At 38.9% G+C, this 22689-nt stretch overlaps 2 protein-coding genes across 5 annotated transcripts in view; both read left to right on the top strand.

The window, feature by feature from the left end:
• Window positions 1-1775, top strand: part of NUP160 (nucleoporin 160) — a 37933-nt gene extending 36158 nt beyond the window's left edge. For all 3 annotated transcript variants that reach the window (XM_036427107.2, XM_045577572.1, XM_036427108.1), the window contains one exon: window positions 817-1775. In XM_036427107.2, the coding sequence (XP_036283000.1) occupies window positions 817-906 (90 nt within the window). In that variant the 3' untranslated portion in view covers window positions 907-1775. The remainder of the gene's footprint in view (window positions 1-816) is intronic.
• A 1611-nt stretch (window positions 1776-3386) lies between these two features.
• Window positions 3387-22689, top strand: part of FNBP4 (formin binding protein 4) — a 31755-nt gene continuing 12452 nt past the window's right edge. The window contains exons 1-10 of one of the 2 annotated variants that reach the window (XM_036426088.2): window positions 3388-3686; window positions 5276-5368; window positions 9304-9440; window positions 10010-10196; window positions 11351-11498; window positions 11639-11759; window positions 14419-14754; window positions 15619-15829; window positions 19161-19285; window positions 21932-22036. In XM_036426088.2, coding sequence (XP_036281981.1) covers window positions 3464-3686; window positions 5276-5368; window positions 9304-9440; window positions 10010-10196; window positions 11351-11498; window positions 11639-11759; window positions 14419-14754; window positions 15619-15829; window positions 19161-19285; window positions 21932-22036 — 1686 coding nt within the window. In that variant the 5' untranslated portion in view covers window positions 3388-3463. Of the gene's footprint in view, window positions 3687-5275; window positions 5369-9303; window positions 9441-10009; window positions 10197-11350; window positions 11499-11638; window positions 11760-14418; window positions 14755-15618; window positions 15830-19160; window positions 19286-21931; window positions 22037-22689 lie in introns of both variants that reach the window. The other variant, XM_036426089.2, reaches the window with a different exon arrangement.

The raw sequence follows: 22689 nt of genomic DNA, 5'->3' as shown, positions 1-22689 counted from the left end.
TCTATGTGATAAAAGGCTAATATGCAAATTGACCAAATGGCAGAATGACTGATCACTATTATGCACACTGACCACCAGGGGGCAGATGCTCAACACAGGAGCTGCCCCCTGGTGGTCCATGCACTCCCACAGGAGGAGCACCACTCAGCCAAAAGCCCTGAGCTGAGCTCACAGCTATTGAGCGCAGAGCGCAGTGGCAATGGCTGGAGCCTCTCCTGCTTCCATGGCAGAGCTAAGAATGTCTGACTGCTAGCTTAGGCCCTCTCCCCAGGGGACTCCCGGACTGTGAGAGGTTGCAGGCTTGGCTGCATGAATTTCGGGTCCTAAACTGCGAGCCTCTTGTCCCTTCATAAAATGACTAGTTAAATCAGTTGTGGCCTTTCCTCAGTTCTAGGGAAAGAGCTGGCAATGCTTTTATTGAAGATCTTGGTGTGATTTGCATAATTGGAAAATCATTAGGCAAGCAGGATTAGAGTATTATATATACTACCCTGTTTCCCCAAAAATAAGACAGTGTCTTATAATAATTTTTGCTCCCAAAGATGCGCTATATCTTATTTTCAGGGGATGTCTTATTTTTCCATGCGCTAGGTCTTATTTTCGGAGGATGTCTTATTTTCGGGGAAACACAGTAGTATAACAAATCCAGTTTCATCAGTAGAGTCCCAAAGCAGATTCCTATACTGGATAGTGATTAAATGAAGCAGAGTGGCTAACATCTTCATTACGGAAATCAGGTTGTAAAGTCAAAATGACAGCTTAGTCTTTTATAGTCCTTGACATGTGTTGTAATGATTTCCTCCTTTTCTCCAATAGCTGTCGCAGAAAATACTTGACAAATTGGAGGACTACCAGCAAAAAGTTGATAAGGCAACACGGGATTTATTATATCGTCGGAACTTGTGATCCAGATGGTCACTTAGCCTTTGTAACCGCTTGGTGCCTCTTAGGGCTTAAGACTTTACCTACAGGAACCCTGTACTCTGGCCAATTTTTATACCTGTAAATGATGTACAACAGTCAAGTCTGCATTCTGCGTAAGAGAGTTGGACAGAGGAGTCACAGGCCCTGCGCTTGCTGGCGGTGCTAACATACAATTTCCAGTTTCATCTTTGGTCTCAAACAGCTGCTTTTGTATATGATTCACAAGCTTTTTTAGAGTTTATATTTTTTTAAACTACCGGAGACATTCTTTATCTGCAAATTAAACCCACCTTCACTTCCCAAACGGGTGATGGTTGTTGGTTTGTTGTAGCTGACCACCAAAAGCAGACACTGCAAATCCTTTCATCTTTCCCTCTCACTTTTTGTATTTCAATGATTATTTTGGTCCAGAACTGACATGTATTTTCTGTATTGCAAACAGAGTCTATGATTTTACGTACTCTTTTCATTATTTATTGTGGAATTTTTGTATGATCTTCAATAAAGTATTAAATAATTTGCCTAGATTAAGCTTAAACAAAGACCAGCTGTCAAAGAAGATAGCTTATTTTGAATCTGGTTTTCAGGCTAAAGTTGGATCAACTCTTAGCTAAGAAAAAAATTAGAAATCCATCCTCTATCAAAATAATAGATTTTCAAAGTAAATTCTATTAAATTCTATGATTTATAATAATCAAGTCGGACTTGATCATACAGTTAGTCTAATCATGTATTGAGCCAAAATATAAACTTTCCTGGTCAGATTTAAAAGCATTCATACACACAAATTTGCGGAAAGTGAAAAATAAGATCTTGCATTTTATTCTGTATATTAAAATTATCTTTTAAGGGAACGATCTGTATATATTTGCTTGTATGCCCTTTGACCTTTCTTGAGTTTTCATAAGCCTTTTTTATAATATCAACACCATATTTACATTATATATTTTAAATAACAAGTTTCCTTGTGGTGGTGTTATTGGTAGATAATTGTGGTATCTGGTTCTTTTTTACTGTAACTTTTGTCATGATAAATATGAAGTGTTAAATGCGATTCGTGACTGGGAGAGCCCTTGTCCGTCCGTCCCCCCCCCTCCCGCCCCCAGCATTCTAAACCTGTGGCTTCCAACTACAGCAAGAAAACAAAGGTTTCAAGAAAAGATGTATCTTCTTTTTCTGTTTTCATGAGTGACTAATGGATCATAACCCATAGTCTGAAAAATATCATCAAACCTAGTGTTGCCATTTCTAGAGCACAAGAGGCTTGAGTAGGCACTGCTGGAGAAACCTTTTCTTTGTATTGCTGATCAAAGCAGTGGTTACCATGGTAGCAGTTCATAAGACACTGGCCAGCTTTTCCAGGGACTTCCACAACCAATATGAGGGTTCATCCATAAGTAGGGCATAATGATATCTACCCCACAAAGTTGTGGGAATTAAATGCAATTCTACTTGTAAAGCGCTTAGACAGTACCTGACATATAGTAAGTGTTTGATAAGTGTTAGGTATTATTAGTATGCTTAGTAAGAACTGAGCAGCCAGGGGTATAAAAATATATCCCACTGGATTTAAGCTCAATTTAGAAAGGGTAAATGAGTATTAACAGTATAAGTAAAGGGTAAGTGAGTATTAACAGTATAAAGAGTAAATGAGTATTAACAGTATAAATAAACGCTAGAAGGTTCAGAGGTAATGCCTGCATGGGTCTTGAGGAATTAAAAAATAAAAATCGCCATGTGATGCAGTAGTTATTCCAGATAATGTGTAGGACTTAAGGTGAGACAGGTAATGTTCTTAGTGGCTTACTCCAGAAAAGGGGTGAGGGCTGGGGGTTAGAAAAGGAAAATGCAAAGGAAGATAAATCAAGCAGGTTTAAGGCTACCAGCGGGCCAGATTGGGAAGGCTCCTGTATCTCACCAAAAACAATTTAGGCTTTTACCTTAAAGGTATAACTTCTAGTGATTCCCCTCCGCCGCCCTCATTGGTAAGCAACACTAATCGTTATGCCCTAAGGGGGAAAAAAAAAATTAAAGCATAAAAGACCACTATATTTACTGTTCAATGCTATACCCAAAGTAAGCCACAATAATCAGAGAAAACCTTCGGGGAAAACCTGGAAAGCAGCCCCCTTTCCTAAAGGACAAATGGTCACGAACAGTAGGCAGAAAACTGGCACAACATGGAAGACAAGAGGATAAAAGACTCCGCCAAAGACGCATGGGTGGGGCCAGAGTGCTGGGGAGATCATTCTAAACTCAGGCCCTTCCGTACAATTGGCTTGACGCGCAGTCGTTTTCCCTTTTTCCATTGGCCATAAGACCCTTCAATAGGCCAAAGTGACCAATAGCTTAGCTCTGTGAGTAAAGCCCGCCCTCTCCCCTGGAGGGGAGGAGCCAGAAGAAAGTACCCGGCTCAAGGCGCTTGCGCAACGCGCGCTCCGCCGTTAGGAGCGGAACCATGAATATTGATTACGCAGCGCCGCGCCGAGCACCGCCCTTCTCGACTTCCAGACGCTCGCAGCTCGCGCTCGGGCTCGCGATGGGGAAGAAGTCCCGGGTGGTACCCGGCCGAAGGCCTATCCTGCAGCTCTCTCCTCCGGGTCCCCGGAGCAGCACTCCAGGCCGGGACCCGGAGCCCGAACCCGACATCGAGCCGGACTCGACGGCGGCGACGCCTAGCCAGCCTGCCCCGGCGGCGCCGACGACCACAACGACCGCGGTGACTGCCGCCGCGGCGGCCCCGGAAGAGTCGCCTTCAGAAGGTGAGGGCGCGCGAGGGGCCCCGGCCCCTAGGTGGGGCATCCGAAACTCGAGCTCGGGGCTTGCGGCCTAGTCCCTCGGAAATAAACCGGGAGGGCGGCGTCCGCGTCCGCGGCCTGCGCGTGGGGCCTGCGGGGAGCACGGCTGTGGGCCCCAGGACGACCGAAGGGCCGCAGGGCGGCGCGCGGGGGGGGATCCCAGAGGCGCCATCGCTGCCGCAGAGGGCGGCGCGGCGCTCTGCGCCCCGTCAACGTCCGCCCTGTGCATGGATCGCTTAGCGGGCGGGGCGGATGGCGGAGGATGCGTTTCCGCGTCCGAGGCTGGCTGACCGGGAACCTGGCCTTTTCCGCACGTCATCTGCTGCTGCTCCCTTCGTTTTCGTTGAACCCAAGACTCTTTACAAGTGAGCAAACCCTTTTTATTATGTCCGCCCAAGCTTCGGTAACCCCCACATTGGCAGGTATTCCCCACTCAAAAATTTCTGAAAGTGAGGCTTTTGGCGGGACAGTCCCGATTCTTAACAATTTGTCCCGCGTCGTTTTTAAAAAGTCCCGGTTTTTGGAAAGAATGCACGACAAGCTAGGGAACGGCGGGGAGACCGGGTAGGGAATATATGGTTTTCGGCGACCATGTGGCTATTAAGCCAGGATATGAGTTTTATATTATTTTTGTTAATTTTATAACGTTAAGCTTTAATAATAACAAATAATTGTTGAGAACTGATTATCGAGAACTGCTTATCAAAGTTTGCATTGTTGATCAGTTGTTAGGATTCACTCAAATGAGAAATATGCCAAAGAATAAAAGAATACTATACATATTTTTAATTTATTATATTTATAAATTGTTCTTACTTTGAAATTTTTAAAAAATATATTACAATACTATTTTTTCATTTTATGAAAATTTTTGTTGCTCCATATAGACCAAATTTTTAATCAAGAACACACAACCCCCTCACCCCCCTCCGTCAATGGTGTCCCGCTTTACCAATGTTAAAATCTGGTCACCTTAGTTGGGTATCCCAAGTATTTGTGTTTCTCCAGGCACTGGTACTTGTCTGACCACTACGCTGTACACCTGAAACTACCACAAAATAATATGGAATGCAATCTGTAATTTTTTTAAAAAAAATGTGTTTGTTTTTATTTTAAAAAAAAGTAATTCGATAATTCTAATCCAGGGATCAGACTGACTCCTGAGAAGTTGCGATCGTTTCAGATCGCTGGGTAGTAAGTAGCTCGTGTGAAAGTAAACGCCATGGCTGTGCTTGTTGTAAAGGCTTTTGTAGTAGCTGAGAGAACATTGAGAGAGAGTTTGATTATTTGAGGTGTAATTTTTATTCATAATGTTCAGATTTTTTTCCTTTTTTTTATAATGTTCAGACTCTTAATGTTGAGGTCAGGAGACAAGAAGATTCTAGCTGTGTTTATTACCTCCCAAATTATTTGGGTTAGGAATGGATTATACACAGTTTTAAAAAGATGAAATCTGGACTTGAAAGGTCAAATCAGAGATTGGTTTTGTCACCTGTAGTGTTTTTTCTGGTCCATCGTGTGTGACTATAGTTTTGTTCGTTTTCCAAATCCAGATGAACAGGAAGCGGTGGTGGAGGTTCCCAGAGTTGTTCAGAATCCTCCAAAACCAGTCATGACCACCAGACTCACAGCCGTTAAAGCAACAGGTATAGTAGTTTGTTTGTTTGTTTGTTTGTTTTACATCTTTTCTACCATATATTTCATAAAGATCAGGTTGGGTTTGTTTATAGAGTGCTTTGTTGACAGCTTCAGTGTTGGCTAATTTATTTCTCCCCCCCCCAAGAAAATGGGAATTTTAAATATATTTGTGATAATTTTTTGTATATGAACACTTCAGCCAATGTAAAATGTGTTGCTGTTTAATCTGTACCCAAAATATACTACTTTTTCTTCTGCTGCCATTTTGTAATGAGTTTTCTGGCTTTAGAGAACACCCTCAGTTTCTATTTTCTAACACATTGCTTTGATTAGTACCTACCAAATGTTTGTGGAGCTGAAATTGAATTAAGGAATATTTGCAGTGGTGGTTTTGTAGACAAATTTGAGTTCAAATCTTCAGCATTCATTCTGAGAAATCGGACCTCGTTCCTTCACCAGTAAAATGAATCTTAAGCTCTGTGTTATTTTGATGGTTACATTGAAAAATTTATATGCAGTTTGGACATGGAAATAAAAAAAAATGTTAGTTTTATATAAATAGATCAAAAGATTAAAGGTTTTTATACTAAGTATTCTATAATTGGTAATAATTTTATCCTTTTAAGTGTGGTATAATTTTTGTACTATATGATACTTGAAATCCTGAAATACCGTCATAGATGCTTGTTCCCTCATCCTACCATTTATTACTTTAAAAAAAAAGAAGAAAACCCTGTGTGGGTTAGAAAAGCTAAAACTTGGTTCGGAGAGAAAGTTCCAAACTAGAAAATACTATTTTGTATTTGTAAAGTACATATATTCATTTAAGTTTAAGAATCATGTAAGATAGAATTTCAGTGTTTCTACTAGGAGAAATTTCCTTGATTGCTATGTCAGCACTTCAGGCCTTTATATGCCTTATGAACAGAAATTTTTTCATTTTGTCCCAACATCATCCTACAAGATAATAATATATCAGTTTATTCGGTTCTTAAAGTTCTTAACATAGCAGTTAGTTTAAATTATAGGAAAAAGTTTGTCCAACAGAAAACAAAGGAACTACCAGGAGCATCTCATATAATAGACTGGAACTAGGCAAACATGAACATTGATGGCGAGACTGCAGGGTATACTCTCATCCAGGTGCCTTAGATTTATGCATGTAATATACCCCTAAGTGTGTAAACCTCAGGAAAACTCAAAACTCAAAGCTTAATGAGCTGTACCCTGTGGTGCTTTCAGAATTCCACATTGAAGAAATTATTCATTCCATTTTATTTTAAAACAAACAAAATAATAACATATAGTTTAAGCCACAAATGTGTCTTTGATCTCTTCCTCTTATGAGGTGGCACCAGAATTCAATGGAAATTGTTTCATAGTCTTTATTAAAAGCCTAATCAAGCCAAAAAAAAAAAAAAAGGAAGGCCCCTAGTGTGTTTGGCGCAGTGGATAGGTGTCCACACCCCAGGATTGAAGGGTGCTGGACAAGGGCACATACCTCCGTTGCAGGCTCATTCCCGGCATCCCTGTCTGGGGTCATGCAGAGGCAACCAGTCAAGGTGTCTCTTCATACTAGTGTTTCTCTTTCCCCTCCTCCCCTTCTGAAAAAGCAATGGGTAAAATATCCTCGGGTGAGGAATAGCAACCACCACAGAATGAGTGTCGGGTCTCTGGACTCCCTGAAATTGCACACACAAATGTGTGTTTCTCAGAAGTCTGTAACTTTTATCATCTTGATTATTAATAGTTTCTGTGACTAAAAGGGTTAAAAACAACTGCTCAGCAATGTGATGAGAAAATTATAATAAAGTTACTAAAAGTATAATGCACAGTTACTGTTTGAAGCTTATCGGGAAAATAAATATAATCTAAGAAATTACTACCTGACTTATTTTAGTTAGTTGATTTGTATAGTGTGACACCATACATTCAAGGTAAGCACATTATCCTTCTCAAAAAAATGCTGCTAAGGACTATGGCTCCAAAGAATAGCCTTGCTTCCTCTAGTTTCAAGTAGCAACAACATCCCAGTCGTATTCTAGGACATGGTCCTGTGACTTATTTTTCTGAGATTAATAATTTTGCAGAATATTGTGAACATTTTTTCAGTGTTCTAAATTTATTCCTGTTCTTATCATTGTATGGTTTAAATTTTCAGAAATGTAATTGAATTTACATACATTTCATTATTTGGTTTTATCTTGTTTTTATTCTGTCTATTACTTTTTGTCCCCTTAGCACTGTTCCATATATTAGTGTAATGATCTGATTAATCATAAAATGATCTGATTAATCATATTGCATCTGGTACTGTACTGTAGTTTGATTTGCTAGTCCCCTATTTGAGAACATTTGAGTTGTTCACAGCTTTTAGAAAACTTTGCAAAAAGTTTTTTTAATTCTTTCTTGGGGTTATATCCTCAAAGATGAGAATAATTAAAAGTAGTAGCTTTTGGTACATGTTACCAGATTGTTCTTAAAATATATTGAATCTTTAATGTATGGTGTGTCTAACAATATTAAGTATGCCTCTTCCCCAAAATATCAAGTTTAATAATTTTCATTTACTTTGCTATTTAATAGTAATTATATTATTAGGAGCTTAGAAGAGGTTTGATGTATATGCTATGGAATGTTCTTAGGTGAAGAAAAAAGGAATAAATAGTGTAAGAATTTACCTATGTACTATGAGCCTTGGTGAAACCTATTGCCTATGAGACACATTGATTTCAAGCTTGGGGAATTTCATAATTAAAATTCCACACAACTCACCTGGTTTTGAACCTTTTACCAAAGAGTATATGTAGACAGTGACCTGGGTGATTAGATCTATGATTGTTTCTAAACTAAGAAGTGTTTTTATGTAAAAATTTTCCATTTTCCTCCTTCCTTCAAAAAACCATCAGCACTGAATGCTAAAGGGCAGAATTTGTCCATACAGAAATGTCTACTTTTGTAGCTGTACCCTTACAAAGCTATTACATACTCTTGTTCAGAAAATTCGGAAAATTAACTGGCGTGCCCCAAAACCATGAAAAATGAAATATTTGGTGGCACTGTCAAATGTCTCCTTCACATTATTCTAAGCAGTTTATAGTAGTATTTTGGAAATTAATGTTTAGTGTAAGAATTTACCTATGTACTAAAACAAGATTTGTGTGATTAAAGCATTGAATATGAACTCTTCTTGTATGATAAATGAAACAATTTGTGTTTACTTTTATCTGAACCCATGAGTTTATTTATAAAATAATTATGACAAAGAAATCTCACAAGTGCACAAATTACCAGCCTTAATTATTTACGCATTCTGTAGTCTAGTTATTATACTCAAGCTCACTTTGGCACAGAGTTCTTACCTACTTTTGCCCACCCCTGTCTGTGCTCACTTAATTTGTGACATTAAAGTAGTCACAGGTGATACAAAGGATATAGCATAGCAGCATTTCAGGGGCCATATCTGGACTTGAGTTTGAGGAAGACATTGATAATTGGTGTTAGTGTTATTTGTTTGTTTGTTTTGGGTCTAGCATTTTGAATTGTTTTGTTTGAAAAAATAATTGGAACAGAATTTTGTTTTTAGTTTTGAAAATTTCTGTTTCATCTACTAAATCCTAATTGGTTTACTTGTTTGAGATGGATACATAAAAATCGGGATATACTGTATGCTGTTTTGACAGAGTATAAAGTTGAATAATTGAGCATGTATTTTGAGTAGGGTATCAAGTAGCTATGCAGATTGATTTTCTTAGCTCTAAATGCATAATGTAACTTCTACCTCTCAGGTAGTTCATTGATGGTTTATTTTAACTAGGTTTGTTCTAACCTGTAAGTAAACTAAATGTAAAGTGTTTAAAGAACCATGTTTTATTTTTCCTTGGATGCTACCTAGGACATATTAGCATTGATATTACTAAAGTTCTTTACCTCTTGTTTCTAGGAGGTTTGTGCTTGCTTGGTGCATATGCTGATAGTGATGATGAAGAGAATGATATTTTGGAAAAACCAGCACAGTCTAAAGAAGCGAATGGAAACCAGTCAACTGATATTGATAGTACTTTGGCCAACTTCCTAGCGGTTAGTGGTGTTTTTGCTTGGGTTTTTAAGTTATTAGAACCACTTTGTAACTTAGATCTCACTGGTTAGCGTACTTGTCAATCTGTGTCCCCCTCTTCTCCCCTTTTATCTGTCTTCCTTAGTCCCTTATTTTTTATTTTTTTAAACCTCACCTGTGGATATTTTTCCATTGATTTTTAGAATGTAAGAAAGAGGGAAAGATAGAGAGAAGCATTGATGTGAGAGAAACACATCGATTGGTTGCCTCTTGCAGTGCCCCTACCAGGGCCTGGACCAGGAGGAGCCTGCAACCTAGGAATCAAACCCTTGACCAGAATCAACCCCAAGACCCTTTGGTCCACAGGCCGATGCTCTGTCTACTGAGCCAAACTGGCTAGGGCTCTTCATTTTATCTTTTTGTTAATGTTGTAAAAAAAAGAAAAGCGGATAATAGAAAGGTTTGGAGAAATTGTTTAATTAGAATGTGAGGATTTTTATTTGAGAAGCTAGAAACAGCATGTAGAATTTTTTTTTTAAAGGTGATTGTCATTTTCCGGTTTTGATGTGATGAATGCATTTTCTTTCTAAAGGAGATTGATGCAATAACAGCTCCTCAGCCTGCTGCTCCTACAGGAGCTTCTGCTCCACCTCCAACTCCACCTCGCCCAGAGCCAAAGGAATCAGCAGCATCTGCCCTTTCTTCCACTACTTCGAATGGAACAGACTCAACCCAGGCATCAGGGTGGCAGTATGACACTCAGTGTTCACTGGCAGGAGGTAAGCTTGATCCTTTTTATTTTTATTTATTTATTAATATATCTTTATTGATTTTTCAAAGAGGAAGGGACAGGGAAAGAGAGAAACATCAATGATGAGAAAGAATCATTGATTGGCTGCCTTCTGCACACGCCCTCTTGGGGATCAAGCCTGCAACCCAGGCATGTGCCCTTGACCAGAATCTAACCTGGGATCCTTCAGTTTGCAGGCTGACGCTCTGCCCACTGAGCCAACCTGATTTGATTTTATTAATATATCTTTATTTTTGATAGTATGTTTATTAAAACTAAGGATAGTGGAACAAGGAAGGGCTTAGGGCGGGCACACCAATCCTTTGATTTTTAAAGCTTAAAGTGTAGTCCTTAAAGGTATTCTGAGCTGTAAGATTTCCAAAGATGAACACCCATGTGCTTTAGCCCTAGACTTTAGGATTCTGCCTTTCAAATGCAGTATTTTGAAAAATAAGTAGGATAGGATAGTTAACTCTGTGAATTACTAGGATACTTTAAAATAATAATAATAATAATAATAATAATTGCTTGCCCCCTTTTTAAAAAATATGTATTTTTATTGATTTCAATGAGGAAGGGAGAGGGTGAGAGAGATAGAAACATGTGCCTTGACTGGAATCAAGCCTGGGATCCTTCAGTCCACTCTATCCATTGAGCCAAACCAGCTAGGGCAATTGCTTGCCCTTTTAACAAGTAGCAGATTTTGCCAAGTGAATGATTGAAGCTGCTATTTTTAAAAGTCTTTTGGGGTTCAAAATACGTTTTTGCACTATCAAACTGCTTTTTTAAAACATATGTGCCAAGATTATGGGGTGTGGGAAGTTGCTTCCTGGGAGACATTGACAATGTCTAGAGACAGTTTTGGTTATCACAATAGGAGATGGGGGGTGTTACTACGTCTGGTGGGTAGAAGTCAGGGTGCTGCTAAACACTACCTAGGAGTGTCCCTCTTTCCCCCCCCCCCCCCCCCCCCCACACACACACACACACATCCACACATCCACCAACAGAGAACTATCCTGCCCCAGTGCTAAGATTGAGAAATGCTGTGTTAAATTGTTATGGCTTTAGAGATGACTTGGATTATAAATTCAAATTGTGGAATAATTTGTGCTTCTTAAAATTTGTTTTATTTTCTTGTAGTTGAGATTGAGATGGGAGATTGGCAAGAAGTCTGGGATGAGAACACAGGATGCTATTATTATTGGAATACACAAACAAATGAAGTGACATGGGAATTACCCCAGTATCTTGCCACCCAGGTACAGGGATTACAACATTACCAACCCAGGTAGGAAACCTTGAAAAAGAAATTACCGAGAAGGACATTTAAGTCTTTATCTTTTAATGATAAATATGATTTTTAATGATAAATATGATTTTTAATAATGATAATGATTTTTCATTTCTTTTTTCTTTTCTTTTTTTAAGTTCGGTAACAGGTGCTGAAACTAGTTTTGTGGTGAATACAGACATGTATAATAAGGAGAAAAATATTTCTGTTTCCAATAGTAAAAGTGGACCAGTCATAGCCAAGCGAGAAGTTAAAAAGGTCAGTGTTACAACTTAACCTCATTTACATATTTTCAAATCTAAAGAATTTTTTATTTGAGAGAGAGGAAGGGAGAGGGATAGAGAGAAACATTGGTGAGAGAAGAACATCATCCATTGAATGCCCCCTACTGGAGATCGAGCTTGCTACATGGGCATGTGCCCTGACTGGGAATGGAACCAGGGGCCTCTTGGTTCCTAGGTGGATACTCAACCACTGAGCCATGCTAGCTGGGCCAAATCTAAAGAAATTGAATGTTACTGTGGCACAGGTATAGAAGATATATATATATCGTACATATATTCATACACTAGGGCAGGCGTCTTCATACTACGGCCCGCGGGCCACATGCGGCCCGCAGAGGAGTCTGATCCGGCCCGCCAGGTTTTTTGGGCAGTGAGCGCAGCCGAGGTGTTACAGTAGGAATTAGTAGTTCATATAGTCCGGCCCTCCAGCTCTCTGAGGGACCGTGATCTGGTCCCCACTTTAAAAAGTTTGAGGACCCCTGCACTAGGGGCTCAGGGCACAAATTCATGTACCAGTGTGGTCTCTCGGCCTGGCCTACTGAGGGATCAGGCCAAAACCAGCTCCAACATCCCCTGAGGGGTCCATAATTGCAAGAGAGCAATTTGGGACCTCTATTCTTCAAATAGGTTTTCTATTCCTTGCTCAGTTTCCTCTCCTTCTGGCACCTCTATTATGCAGCTGTTGTTTTGTTTCGTGTTGTCCCAAAGTTCCCTTAGGTTCTCCTTTTGTTTTTTATGCTTTTTTCCTAGATGCTGCTCTGCTTGTGTATTTTTTCCTACCTTGTCTTCTAGCTCACTGATGCAGTCCTCTGCTTCTTCTAGTCTACTATTGATGCTTTCTATTGAGTTTTTTATTGCAGTGATGTCATTTTTCATTTCTTCTTGGTTCTTACACATATTGTTGAATTTGTCTTCCAAACTTTTCAGTGACCTTATGAGCCAGAGTAAGTGTGTGACTTTGCAACTTTTTCACCCCAGCACTGTGTGCAACTCTGCTCATGTCTCTGTGCATGTCTTTTTGCCCTGGCACAGTGCAGCCGGTTTACTGGTAAAGCTTCAGGCTGCCTTTTTTTATCCTGCCCTGCCCTGCCCTGCCCAGCCCAGCTGTGGGTTGATTTCTAGAGTTCCCTACTGTCAGCAGCCCTGTGGACCCCTTCCACATTTGCAGACTACACTGGCCCCAACATCCGATGATTTTGTGAGGCGCAGACTTCCTCTGAACCTCTATCCCACTGCACGCATTTCTCCCTTCATCCTGGATCGCACACCTCACGTTTCTCTGGGCGAAATATGACCTTACCATGAGAAGGTGCAGAGCTCATCTGGGGTATAAATTCACAGTGCTTGAGACCTGGTGTTTGTGGGTTTACAGCTCAACCCTGGGTGTTGTGGTTGTAGGCTCCCGGAGGTATTGATTCTTCCCGATTGAAAGTAAAGCCAGGCTTCTGACCACAGCCACTCTCCCATGGAAGATGGCGCGGTCTTTGTGGCAGAGCGGGTCACTGCAAAGGAGATTTCAGCAGCAGTGGAGGCTGCCTGGACAGGGGAGCCCGGTCCACAGTCCCCAACAGTCCCTTGGATTATAGCTGTCCCTCACTCACAAATAGACACTCCCGTATGTCCACGCACACTCCTTTTATTTTTTTTATTTTTTTTTAAAATATATTTTATTGATATTTTACAGAGAGGAAGGGAGAGAGATAGAGAGCTAGAAATGTCGATGAGAAACATCGACCAGCTGCCTCTTGCACACCCCCTACCGAGGAAGTGCCCGCAACCAATGTACATGCCTCTGACCGGAATCGAACCCAGGACCTTTCAGTCCACAGACCGACGCTCTACCACTGAGCCAAACTGGTTTTGGCCACACTCTCCTTTTATTCTCTCACTCACACACTATCTTACAGCCTACCTTTCTGTCAGCAGCCATCTTCAATCTCTGATTTTAAAAAAACAGTTGTGAAGATTTTTTAAAAATGAGTTACCTTAATTAAAACTTTTAGTGAAATGAGCATTTTTATAGCCTCGTCAATAAGAAAAGTACTTTGTGTTTTGCAGAGTGTGTGAATTGAAATTTAATTTGTCTTGAATTTTTAAATGATAGAGTAGGGGGTTATCCAAAAATTACTTTTGGAATAATTTAATCTTTACAACTCCAGAAGGGAGATAAAGTAAATATCCCAGTGGAGGAAATAGATACTTTAAATAGACACATTTCATGTTAGAAATATTTTGCTTCCCTTTAAAGCACCTTTATAGGAAAAATGTGAGGTTATCTCATCGTACAGAAGAGAAAGGGGAATAATTATACAGTCATGTGTTGAGCTGACAAAGCTTTGACCTTCCTTAAGTCTAGTTGTGCTTCTTATTAGTTTGTCTTTCGACATAGGAAGAATGGGGGGAGGATGTGTTTTGAGATCTGCCCACAACTAGGTTCTAGTTCAGACTGCCTTTCTAAATAGCAATGTTTCCATTATGCACATGTAAGGAAAATGGTACAAGCATACTCATCTGTTGGAAGTTGGTTTTCAATAACATTCAGTGACTGGAAAATGCAGTCATTTTTTTATATGAATAATTATATTATTCAGGTCAGACTTGTTTGAAAAGTGAGATTATTTTATTCTTTATAGGAAGTAAATGAAGGAATTCAAGCTCTCTCAAATAATGAGGAAGAGAAAAAAGGGGTGGCAGCAGCACTGCTTGCTCCGCTATTGCCTGAGGTAATAAAAGAGGAAGAAGAGAGATGGAGAAGAAAAGTAATTTGTAAAGAAGTAGAGCCAGTTTCAGAAGTGAAAGAAACAAGTACAGCAGAAGAAACAGCAACAATAGTAAAGCCACAGGAAACTGCATTGGACAATATGGAAGACCCTTCTCAGGAGGATCTTTGCAGTGTTGTTCAATCTGGAGAAAGTGAGGAGGAGGAACAAGATACCCTTGAACTAGAGCTCGTTTTGGAAAGGAAAAAAGTAAGTTTCGAAATTTTAGCTAAGGTGCATTTTCTTCCCTCAGTACTATCATACTCTGGGGTCATTGGGCATAAATTGCAGTACACTTACTGGGATTTTGTTTTTCTTATCTTTTCATCTAGATATGTTTAAGCTTATGCAATAAAAACCTGAATTATTGGAATTGTAGTTGTTTTGGTCCCTGACACTTTTTTTGGTAGCTGACAACCAATAAAGACTGACATTGTCCTAATTTAGCTTTTTAACAAATAAGCATTGCAAATTCTTATGATTAACTTTTTTTTTTTTTTTTTTTAATCAAACAAAGTACAAGTTGACGTCTGCTTATCAGCCATGGCATATCTTGTTTGCATGTTAAATGGACTTTGTAAGAACAGAATTATAAGGAACCCATAATTTTATGTGCTTTTTTTAAAAGGGAAAAAAATCACCATTTTTTAAAACTATATGGTCCACAGGAAACTTTCCTGATTGAAAAGTTGACTTTTACCTATTTTCTGCCCTGATTTTCTTTGAAAAGTTTCATCTACTGCCACCTTGAGTGAAGGAAAATCATAACGTGTTATAACAGTAATATCTCCTTGACATTATGTAGAGAGATTAGCAAAGTTAAGCTTTGTCAATTGTGTACACGTATTGCAAAGGATCTCTAGAACCTATCTCCTTCAAATCCATATTTATTGACTAATCATGAGTCAGTATTTATTGAGTAACAGTTGATTATGGAGCATAATGTTCAGCTATCATGGAAAAATGTGCTAAATGCTTCCTGTTCTCAAAGGATTTAAATTTGGAAAACACGCAGACATTTTAACGCTACTAACAGTTAATGACACTATACCTTTATTTTCATGTTCTTTGTAGGCAGAATTGCGAGCCTTGGAGGAAGGAGATGGTAGTGTGTCAGGGTCTAGTCCATGTTCTGATATCAGCCAGCCAGCATCTCAAGATGGAATGCGAAGACTTATGTCTAAAAAAGGAAAGTGGAAGATGTTTGTTCGAGCTACCAGTCCAGAATCTACCAGCCGGAGTTCTAGCAAAACTGGACAGGAGACTCCAGAAAATGGAGAAACTGGTAATTCGTGCTTTACATTAAACTAGAGATGAAAGATTTCATTTCCCTTTTTTGTTTTTGTTACTGTTGTTTTGTTGGGGGGGGGGTTGTTTGTTTGTTTGTTTGTTTGTTTTGTTCCCTCTTCTGCAAAAATGGGGGACAGCATTTTACCCTTTTAGAGAAATGCTGGGGAGGAAGCTTCCTTTCACCTCTGAACCTTTTCCTGTCCACTAATGGAAGAGTTAAGATTCTGAAAGGATGGCGTCCGTTCAGTTGGGTATTCACTATTGACTGAAGGTTACTTCTCCCTCAGAAACAGAAAAACAAGGTTGGATCCTTTTCCTCCTTTCTTACTCTCTTGCCACACTAATTTCTTTTTGTTTGTTGTTGTTGTTAGTCCTCATCCAATGATATTTTTTCCATTTATATTTAGGGAGAGTGGAAGGGAGGGGACGACACAGAGAGAGAAACATCAATGTGAGAGAGACCACACCAATTGGTTGCCCCCTAGCACACGCCCCAATAGAACTGGGGATTGAGCCTGAAGCCAAGGTATGTGCCCTTAACTGGAATCTAACCCACAACCCTTCAGTCTTTAGGCCAACACTCTGACCACTGAGAAAGCCAGCCAAGGACACAATAATTCTTGATCTGTATAATACCGTCTGCTCTCCTTACTTAGTTCACTGTTCTCAGTTGGTGAGCAGGAAAAGCTTTGACCACTTCTAGCAAGTTTCCCAGCCTGGTTGGCTATGTAGATAGGTTTGATGCTGTCATTAGGACTCAAGTTATCTTCATTCACAGTAATGCAGAAGAGATTCGGCTGCATTTTCCAATCTGTTATCAGAACTAATGATTTTATGCCCATTTGGCCCTAATTTTGTAGAAGAAAGTTAGCAATAAAATTTGATCAAACCTTAATTGAGTATTTCTAGAAGAAGATACCTTATAGGATATGGTTTAAAAAAAACAAATAAAAACAGATAATAGCTGAGACCGGTTTGGCTCAATGGATAGAGCGTCGGCTTGGGGACTGAAGGGTCCCGAGTTCGATTCCGGTCAGGGGCATGTGCCTTGGTTGTGGGCATATCCCCAGTGGGGGGTGTGCAAGAGGCAACTGATCGATGTTTCTCTCTCATCGATGTTTCTAACTCTATATCTCCCTTCCTCTCTGTACAAAAATCAATAAAATATATTTTTTTAAAAAAAACAGATAATAAATGAAAACATCTTTGTTTTATTTTTCTCCTTTCAATCAACAATATAGAAGAACAAGAAGTAGAATTCTAAAAGAGATCCCTTTCATCTTTTTGCTATTCTCATTTCATATTCCTTTATCTACATATATATTCTAGACCTTTTTTACATTTGAAATTATGTATACATGAACATATTACCATATGGATGAGATGAGATTAGCCCTACAGATAGTTAGGCAACATAATTTTTCACTTAAAACATGGCTTGAAAATAATTGTTTTTAACCACAAAGTGGTATGGATGTCTGTCTGGGTTTTTTTATATATATATATACTTTTATTGATTTCAGAGAGGAAGAGAGAGAATCAGTGATATGTTGATAGGCTGCCTCCTGCATGAGACTGCAACCCAGACATGTGCCCTCACTGGGAATCGGACTATGATCTGGTTTGGAAGTCAGTGTTCAACCACTGAGCCACATGGGCCAAGCTTTATGTCTTCATTTACATTTAACTCTTCCCCCGTAAATGGACAATTTTTAAAAGTTTGTATTAAGAGGGAGAGAAACATCACTGATGAGAGTATCAGTCATTGATCTGCGTGCCCACAGCGGGGATCAAGCCCTGACCTCCCAGGCTCAAATTTGATTATTTTAAAAAGTGGTTTTCATGACTGAAAGAACTACATTTTATATGGGAATAAGTTGTTAAGCAGGTGTTTTGAAGCAAGCCTAACATATCTGTTATTATTTTTTAATCCTAAGGATATGTCTTTTATTGATATTCAGAGATCAAGGGAGGGAGGGAGAGAAAAACATTGACGTTGCCTCCCATACCCACCCACCTGGGATCTAACCTGCAGCCTTTGTGCCCTGACTGGGAATCGAACCAGCTATCTTTTGATGTATAGGTGACACTCCAACCAAGTGAACCATACTGGCCAGGGCTGATTTTTTTTAAAATTTATTTTAGAGGGAGAAACATTGATTTGTTGACCCATTTATTTATGCATTCATTAGTTGCTCCTTGTATGCGCCCTGACCAGGATTGAACCCGCAATCTTGGTGTATTGGGATGATGCTCTAACCAACTGATGTACCTGGCCAGGGCTAGAGTTCTTATTCTTTACAACAAGTTGGTGGTAAACCTGTTCTTTTGAAGATTCCCATTACTAACATAATCAGCACCAACCAGAAGAGTAGATTGGTCCAATACAGATTATTTACAGGTCTTAGCCAGATCAGAAAGGAAGTTATTAGGTAGTTTACAATGCTGCTCTGATTTTGAAAACCTTTTGGCCAATAGGTGCAGCTCACTAGTTATTAACCAGGAAGTCATAGTTTCATTCCCCATCAGGGCGCATGCCCAGGTTATAGGCTCCATCCTCCAGTAGGGGGCGTGCAGGAGGCAGCCAATCAAAGATTCTCTCATTGATGTTTCCCTTCCTCTCTAAAGTCAATAAAACTTTTTTTTTAATAAAATACAGTCTTTTTTTCAAAGCTCACTTGACAAAGAACCCTCAGGTATTCTGAGTTTGATAACTTTTGTAAATAAGTGAATTTGTGGTATTCTGGAAGAGAAGATTAGAAAAGATTACTAAAGGAGAAGGAGAAAGAAACTACATAGTAATGTCTTAAATTTGATTCATAGGCCCATTTTAAGGTGGTTAGAAGGGATAAAGTTTTTTGTTTTATCAAGATAATAAGTTTATAAGTTATTAGGGCTTTTTTTGTTGTAATCCTCACCCAAAGATATTTTTCTTAGTGATTTTTTTTTTTTTTTTTTTTTTTTTTTTTTTTTTTGAGAGAGTGGAAGGGAGGGGGAGAGAATGAAACATTGATGTAGGAAAGACACATCAATTGGTTGCCTCCCTCACTCGCCCCAACTGGAGCTGGGGATTGGACCTACAACCCAGGTATGTGTCCTTGACCCAAAATCAAACCCACACCTTTCGGTGCATGGCTGACACTTCAGGCACGGAGCCAAACTGGCCAAGGCATTAGGGCTTTAACAAGTAAGAAACACGAGCAAGAGAGAATTTGTACCCTTTTTCAGATCTCTCTTCTACAGGGATAAGAAAATGTTTATGGGGCTCTACCACTATTGTCCTTTTGGATTAATTTTATGTCTTTTTTTGTTGTTGCTTTTTGTAGCAATTGGTGCTGAAAATTCAGAAAAAATAGATGAGAATTCAGACAAAGAAATGGAAGTAGAAGAATCTTCAGAGAAAAATAAAGTACAAACAGCACCTAAAGTAGAAGAAGAACAGGACTTAAAAGTATGTATATATATTTCTTAATGTAACTTGACAAATATTTTTATGGTAAATTGGCTAACCATTAAATTACTTTCTATTAGCAAGTACTAGTAAAAGTAACCTTTATCTCCAAATCTAAATCATCTACTCAGGTGAAAAGGTCATATTTAAGACTGAAATAAGGAATTATAAGACTGACTTTATATAGATAAATTATCTAATAAATTCTTATTTTATATATATTTTTTATTGATTTTTTACAGAGAGGAAGGGAGAGAGATAGAGAGCTAGAAACGTCGATGAGAGAGAAACACCAACCAGCTGCCTCTTGTACACCCCCTACCGGGGATGTGCCCGCAACCAATGTACATGCCCCTGACTGGAATCGAACCTGGGACCTTTCAGTCCACAGACGGACGCTCTACCGCTGAGCCAAACCGGTTTCGGCATCTAATAAATTCTTAATTACTTTCTTACAAGAAGCCTCCTTTAGAAAGCAATAGCTTATCAAATACAGTTAAACCTCAGTTTTTTGTTTTGTTTTGTTCTGTTTTTGCTAAAAAGAACCTTTGTTATACATTTATAGTAGCCCCTTGTGTTCTCATGCTTTCTTGCCAGATGCCTTGGGAACAGCAGGTGCTTTCTGGCCTGGGGCTTTCGGACCCTTTTGAGCTTTTGGAGGCGCTGCCTTCTGGCCTGCTGGTTTCTGAGCGGGAACCTTCTGGGCTGGAGCCTTGTTGCCTGCAGCGGTCACTTTTTTTGCTGGAACTTTTGCAGCAGCTGCAACTGCACCTTTAGCAGCAGCAGGTGCTTTTTTGGGAGAAGTTTTTAGGAGAGCTGCTTTTTGAAGCTTCTTAACTTCAAGCTTAATTATTCGGTTCCTCATTTTCTTTGCCTTCATTACTTTGTAACGATCAAAATCTGTCATCTTGGCTTTCTTTTCTCTGGCTTCGATCTTCTTGGCCCATCTGTGGCTGCCCACTTTGTATTGATATCTGCCTTCTCCCAGGCTTGTCAGACATACTTCTGGCAGGCACTGTGTAGGAACTTTAGGATGAAGTCAGTGAGCTCCATGCATTTGAAAGGCATAGCCTGTCTCCTTACTTGAGTGCAAGGTCCATCAACCAAAGCCCAGTTCTGATAGATTACATCTACGATCCCAACCAGCTTCCCCGCATGAGGCCCAAAGGAGATGTTGGCGGCGCTCGGCGAGAAGGGAACCTCGGTTCTTGAGCTTAATCCATTCTGGAAGGCATCTCGGGAAGCAATTTGTTGGAAAGCCAAATCATTTTTTTTCCATTAGAAATAATATAAATTGAGCCTGACTGGCATGGCTCTGTGGGGTCATTGAGTTAATCTGTTCCAAACCCCCAAATCTCTGTTTTAACCTTTCTTATATATAGTACATATCTGATGTACTGTTTGATCTATAAACAAACATTTATTTTCTTAAATGTATCGATGCCTCTACCTACTCACCTTAAATCACTTTTAGCATTTGGTCCAGGGATGTCTTTCAGGTCATCATGCAGCATCTTTAACTGGCTCATATATCACTGCCTCCAAAATGGCTTGTCACTGGTTAACTGCTTTTCCTTTATCCAAATCAACAACGGTTTTTCTACCTCTTCAATTGTCTGTGATCATTATTTCTTCCACACCCTTAACAACATTAGCACTTCTTTATGTTTTAAAATTGTGCTAATGGTTAATTTGCAAGCCATAAAGGCATTCTCTCTTTTATTGGTTGTCTGCAATACTTTTTGTCATGCTACGAGTTATCAGCTTGAAAGGTACAACTTTGGTTCAACAACCAAGATATTTGTTCTGTGAACAACTTGGCCAAGAACATCCGAATTACTTTTATTGATTTTAGAGAGGAAAGGAGAAGGAGAGAGAAACATCAATGATGAGAGGGAATCATTGATTGGCTGCCTCCTGCACACTCCCTACTGAGGACTGAGCCTGAAACCCAGGCACGTGCCCAGAAGGGGAATCTAACTATGACCTCCTGGCTCAACCCGAGCCACACCAGCCAGGCTGTAATTGTAAAGGCTTCTCTAGATTGGAAGTACAAAAGAGACTGAAAGTCATAAATTTAATTTCTACATGAACTACATGTCCTTACACAAAGGCAAATTTTCTTCCAATGTCATTTCTAGTAGGAGAATTGGGCTATATTAAGTATGTGGCTATTTAGAGTTGGTCTCTTGGGAAAACTAGTTAGCCTATTCTTTTGACTTGAAAGAGTTTATCCAATTCCTAGCTAGTGTACTGCCATGTAGAAGGGATTGGGAGAATTAATATTTTTCAGTTTGTGGTCAGTATACACAATAATGGATAAACGATAGTATGAACAATATCAGGAGTTACATCATTTCAGATCTGTTTTCAATTGTTGAATTCCATGTTGTGTTAGAGCAGGTACTCACTTAATTTCTCTAAACCTTCTGTTACTATTCTTCATTTTATTGGAGTTATTTTGCTATAAATTATAAATTTATCTTCTGAAAAACTATTTGGATGCAGCTACTTGAGAAAGACTATATAATTTATAGGCAGACCCATATTTTTAGTGTCTATAATAAATACAAAATTTGATTTTATTACAGAAAATACTGCTGATTCCATTTTTATTTTAACTTTTTTTTCTTTCCTGCATTACAGTTTCAGATTGGAGAACTAGCAAATACCCTGATGAGTAAATTTGAATTTTTAGGCATTAATAGACAGTCCATCTCCAACTTTCATATGCTGCTCTTACAGACTGAGGTAATTAGCAATTTTTGGTATAGTCAATGTTTAAATGAAATGCTACAAGTGAAGAATCTGTCTTGTATATGTTTTAATTCTGAATTTGAATGTTTAACCTTGATGCATATTTTAACTGCTAACCCAGGAAATAAAACTATGATTAGCAAAAGCAAAATATAATTATTAAGATGAATACTGAGAGTTTGTATATAATGATGATGCTTATATTCACTGCCTTCAGTAGTTATATATGTTTTATTTAATGTATTGGGATAACATTGGTTCATAACACATTTCAGATATACACCTGAAAGGGCATATAAAAACTGAAATTTTAATACAGATTTCTTTCTAGTAAATTAAAATTCTTCATAATGATCCAATAAGGTTATATTATTTTGAAATTATTTTATAAACGTTAAAGCATTAAAAATCTATTTAAAAAGAAAAGTTATCAGTTATATTTGTAACCAGCATACTATATAAAATGGTAGGGTAGGATTAGGTAATGAACTCATTTAGGAAGCTGACTTGTTTTCCTAAGAACTGAACCTTTACTTTGGTTAATAACATTGCTAAACTGAATGATCTATCTATCCAAAATTATTGGAGAACCAATCTTTATATAATCTAAAGGAGAAAACCAAAACTGCCGCTCATTTTCACAGGAC

This window comes from Pipistrellus kuhlii, unplaced genomic scaffold (assembly GCF_014108245.1).
Source record: "Pipistrellus kuhlii isolate mPipKuh1 unplaced genomic scaffold, mPipKuh1.p scaffold_m20_p_9, whole genome shotgun sequence".
NCBI classification, from domain to species: Eukaryota; Metazoa; Chordata; class Mammalia; order Chiroptera; family Vespertilionidae; genus Pipistrellus; species Pipistrellus kuhlii.
Note: the sequence above shows the minus strand (reverse complement) of the source record. Positions and strands in the feature narration are given on the sequence as shown.